The sequence below is a fragment of the Diadema antillarum genome, unplaced genomic scaffold, assembly GCF_040938485.1.
Source record: "Diadema antillarum isolate AM-2024a unplaced genomic scaffold, OU_Dant_1.0 seq00001249_RagTag, whole genome shotgun sequence".
Lineage (NCBI taxonomy): Eukaryota > Metazoa > Echinodermata > Echinoidea > Diadematoida > Diadematidae > Diadema > Diadema antillarum.
Genome location: NW_027272035.1, coordinates 865,668 through 869,933, shown reverse-complemented (window position 1 = coordinate 869,933; position 4,266 = coordinate 865,668). Strand labels below are relative to the sequence as shown.

General features: G+C 46.2%; 1 protein-coding gene across 1 annotated transcript; it reads left to right on the top strand.

Moving 5' to 3' along the window:
• The first annotated feature begins 1,395 nt into the window (after positions 1-1,395).
• On the top strand, positions 1,396-3,324 carry LOC139745281 (uncharacterized). Its single transcript, XM_071655682.1, has one exon. It carries the CDS (start codon positions 1,396-1,398, stop codon positions 3,322-3,324), a length of 1,929 nt encoding a protein of 642 aa, XP_071511783.1.
• The last annotated feature ends 942 nt before the right edge of the window (positions 3,325-4,266 follow it).

The following is a 4,266-nucleotide window of genomic DNA, read 5'->3' as shown; positions in this document are numbered from 1 at the left end:
CCGTTCCGAAGACAACATTCAGTGTTTATAAGATAAATTAGAGTGGTGATCCGAGTGCCTTAATCAGAAACTTCTTCATACTTTTACTTACGTGTTTACACTTCAGTCGCTTTGTGTTTGGAGAAAGCATTCCTGTAAAGGCGTGAATATGAAAAAAATATCGACTAATTGCCCACATAATTATAAACTTCCTCTGCACTCTGTGACCTACGTAACTACTACGTTGGGTCTTCGTACGTTTGCAACCTGTCTCTCACCAAAAGAATAGCCTATCTTTACGACCGAAATGAGCGCTATAAGGCCGGTACATAACACATAGCCCCCTGGTTCAAAATACTGTCGCGCGGCTATCACTGACCGTAGAAAGCCAACTACAGTATTTGACACAGCGCACGCACTCATATCCTTATTGTACGGGATTCAAATATGGTTAATCAATTATTCTTAGACAAAGTCGGCATAAATATGCTAAGCATCACTATGCGTCATCCAACTGTTTTGCTACAAAGAATTCGAAGAAGCTTGAACAACTATCTCGATGTCTTCGATGAACATATCCACACCTGTGCCTTCTCTCTTGCGAAGTCAACCCTTGCTAAGTCCAGGTTTTGCAGTCATCGCAATTTTGTTACTACGTGTCTACGTCAAAATGTCATACCCACTGGTTTTCGCATCACCACCCGTCCGTGTCTTGGCAGGATAAGCGACGCTACGATCAACTTCAACCTGCAGCAATGCTCTCGCCGTCTGATGAGACTTGCAATTCAATCATTCCAACGTGAGATACAACATCACAGCCTCGAGATGAACAGGGAGAACAATCTACTCCGACAACTATGCCGTCTAGACCAGCTTTCATACATCCGGACTTTCATACATGACTGCAATCGTGAGTACTACACTTGCCTTCAGTTCCACAAAAATAAGAAACTCTCTTCCTTGTTCTACCCCGGGGCTAATCGACTTTCTGACACTAATGCCGAACATTACAGTATCAAAGAGAGTGCGAATGGGACACAAGAGCACGTTATTTCTGATGAAAGCAAACCTTCGTCTCATCGTCTAGTTGTAACGATTCCTGAGGATCTACAGCTTGATGAAGGTGAACGCGCTCTTCTTTCGAGAGGCTTGACATTCGTTCCTAGACGGAAATCTGTGAATGATTTCGAGGTGCGACGTGACTTCGAGAGCTTCGCACGTCGTCTGCGGCTAAAAGCACACTTTGCTCATAAGAATAGTGAAACTGATCAAGCTGACCGTGGAACAAATGACTCAGCAGATCTTACCCAACAACCATCATATCCATCGTTTGAATCTCTACAACCGAAGCGTTCTACTTGGACTCCATCTGAAGGTGAGAACCCCAATCTCGATCGCTTTATCAGTAAATGTAAGATGGATGTCAACAACGTACACTCATCCTGTACTCAGTCTCGATCTAACATCACTGAGAAGGAAGAAAAAGCGCTCAAGTCCCTGAGGAAGAACACCAACTACATCATAAAACCGGCCGACAAAGGAGGAGCCGTCGTCGTATGGCGACGTGACTTATACATCGCCGAGGCTGAGCGTCAACTAAACAATCCAACTTTCTATGAAGAGGTAGACAGGGATCCAACAAGCGATCATAACCAGATCGTTAAAGACACAGTTACGGATCTTATCAGGAGTAACGCTCTCCCATCATCGGCATCGAACCTTTGTCAAAAGTCCCCTCGCGTTTCAACCTTCTACCTTCTTCCTAAAATCCACAAAGAGGGAAACCCCGGCAGACCAATAGTTTCTACCATAGGATGCCCGACGGAGCTGATAAGCCAATACCTAGATGGCATACTCTCCCCTCTTGTTGCACAGCTGGATACATACGTGAAGGACTCTTCAGACGCCCTCCGTATCTTTCAAACTCTGAAGCTCTCAGCACAAGGCCCCCAATATCTGTTTACAATGGATGTTTCTTCTCTCTACACTAATATTCCTCAGAAGGAGGGCCTACAGGCAATACAGCATTTCTTGCAGAAGTTCCCGTCTCCTGACCGGCCAGATGACACCACCATCCTGCGTCTTGCGGAGCTAGTGCTGGGACTTTCCACCTTCCAGTTCAATGGAAATTTCTACCATCAGAAGAAGGGAGTTGCCATGGGAACTAAAATGGGCCCTTCGTACGCCTGCCTTTTCATAGGCTTCATCGAGGAGCAAATTATAAGGAGTTTCCAAGGCCCCAAACCGCTGCTTCTAAAGAGGTACATCGACGACTACGTCGGAGTTGCATCCTGCTCCCTCGAACACCTGAATGAGCTTATCAACCACTTCAACAACTTCCATAACTCACTGAAATTCACACATGAAATTTCCGCTGACTCGATCGCATTTCTGGACATTGAACTCAGCCTAGAAGGAGATCGAATAAAGACAAGCGTACACTACAAGCCAACTGATGCGCATTGCTATCTGAACTACTCATCATCTCACCCACCCAGCTGCAAACGCTCAATACCGTTCTCCCAACTCACTAGACTCCGCCGTCTCTGCAGTGATGATGAAGACTTCCAACAGAAATCGCATGAAATGGCCGGTTTCTTTAAACGGCGTGGCTACCCTGAACAGGTTGTCAAGAAGGCGACAAGAAAAGTGTCTAGCTTGAGCCGGCAAGAAGCCCTGGAACCGAGGAGACAACGTAACAGCGACAGAGTACCACTAGTGTTGACATATCACCCATCAACGCAAAAGCTCGTTTCTACCATTATGGACAACACACACATCTTACAGGAAGATGCATCCACCAAGGAAATCTTCCAAGAGCCTCCTCTCGTAGCATACAAGAAGGACCGGAGTCTACGGGATCTGTTGGTCCACACGGGGTTGAAGGTCCAGGCACAGTCAGAAGCAGATTTGGAATGCGGTACCCAACCCTGTGGAAGGAGAAGGTGCAACACATGTAGCCATGTGGATAGGGCAGCACACATCAAAGGTCCTAAATACACCTGGGTTGTTCGCGACCGGTTCACCTGTACCGTTGAGAATGTGGTCTACGCGATCACTTGTACAGCCTGCCACAAGATCTACATAGGTGAGACGAAACGGAGACTAGCAGACCACGCAACCGAACACCTCCGATCAATAAGGCTCAATACACCGGGACTTCCAGTGGCCCAGCACTTCAACCGGCCCGGGCACACCATTAACCACCTGAAGATCGGTGTAATGACGACCTGTCATAATGGCCCAGACGAAATCCGCAAACTACGAGAAGGAGCAACTTATCTATCGCCTCGGCTGCCTTCACCCCAATGGACTGAATGTTTCTTTCCGTTCTTTCTCCGTTAGGGAATAATCCTTCTTTTTTATCTTCGTTTCCTTCTCCCTCTCTCTCTTTCTCTCTCTCTCATCTGCAATTTTCTACCTCTTTGCTTTGTGACGTGCTTTCTCTTTGTTCTTTGTGACGTCCTATTTTGTACGCTTCTTGTATTTTCCTTACCTTCCTAGTTTTCTTTGTGACGTCCTACCTTGTGCGCTAATTGTCTATGTGCGCCCTTGTGCGCTTTTTGTGTTTGTGCGCATCTTGTTATGGACGCGCTACCATCACAGTGACGACGCATCTTTTATTTTGATCTGCTTCAAAATATTACTTAGGGCGCGTTCGAGCGCTCTCCTAAAGTGAACTGTACCGTACCGTACCGCGCTAGAGGAGCGTTCGAACGCTCCTAAAGTGTACCGTACCGTACTGTACCGAGCCAAAAGTGGATCACTTCCCGATGTGCTCCAAAAGCGTACCAAAGCGTACCATAAGTTCGTTGTAAAGCATGCGCGTATCATGTGCATACGTCACAATGCAAAAACATCATTCTCTTTGTTCGGGGCAGCTGTAAGTAGGTCAAGCGCAAGGTGAATGACCTTCTCGCTACAAACAAGCGTGACCTTTTCTAAAAATAACTCGAGAGGTACGCTTTCTCCACAGAGCTTTCGAACGCTCCCTTAGTGTCAAATGTATTGACTTGACAAAGCCCTATGGGCGAAAATTCGTCAAATTTACGTCTCCAACGGAGTTTATATTGACCTACTGTTGTGAATATATATATATATGTGGTAAATGGAAATATGCGGTATGTTATTGTTGCGTCAATGCGTTGAGGCGCGTTGTGTCCATGCCAATGGCGCAGTGTGCGTGTGGTTGGCATGGGCACAACGCAACTTTTATTTTTCATGTGAATATAATGACGCAGATTTGATTGATTCTGGATTCTTCACTTTCACTTGGGAGAGAATGGA

Excerpts from the sequence above, each read along its gene's own strand:
- LOC139745281 (XM_071655682.1), top strand. The coding sequence starts at position 1,396 with ATGGATGTCAACAACGTACACTCATCCTGTACTCAGTCTCGATCTAAC.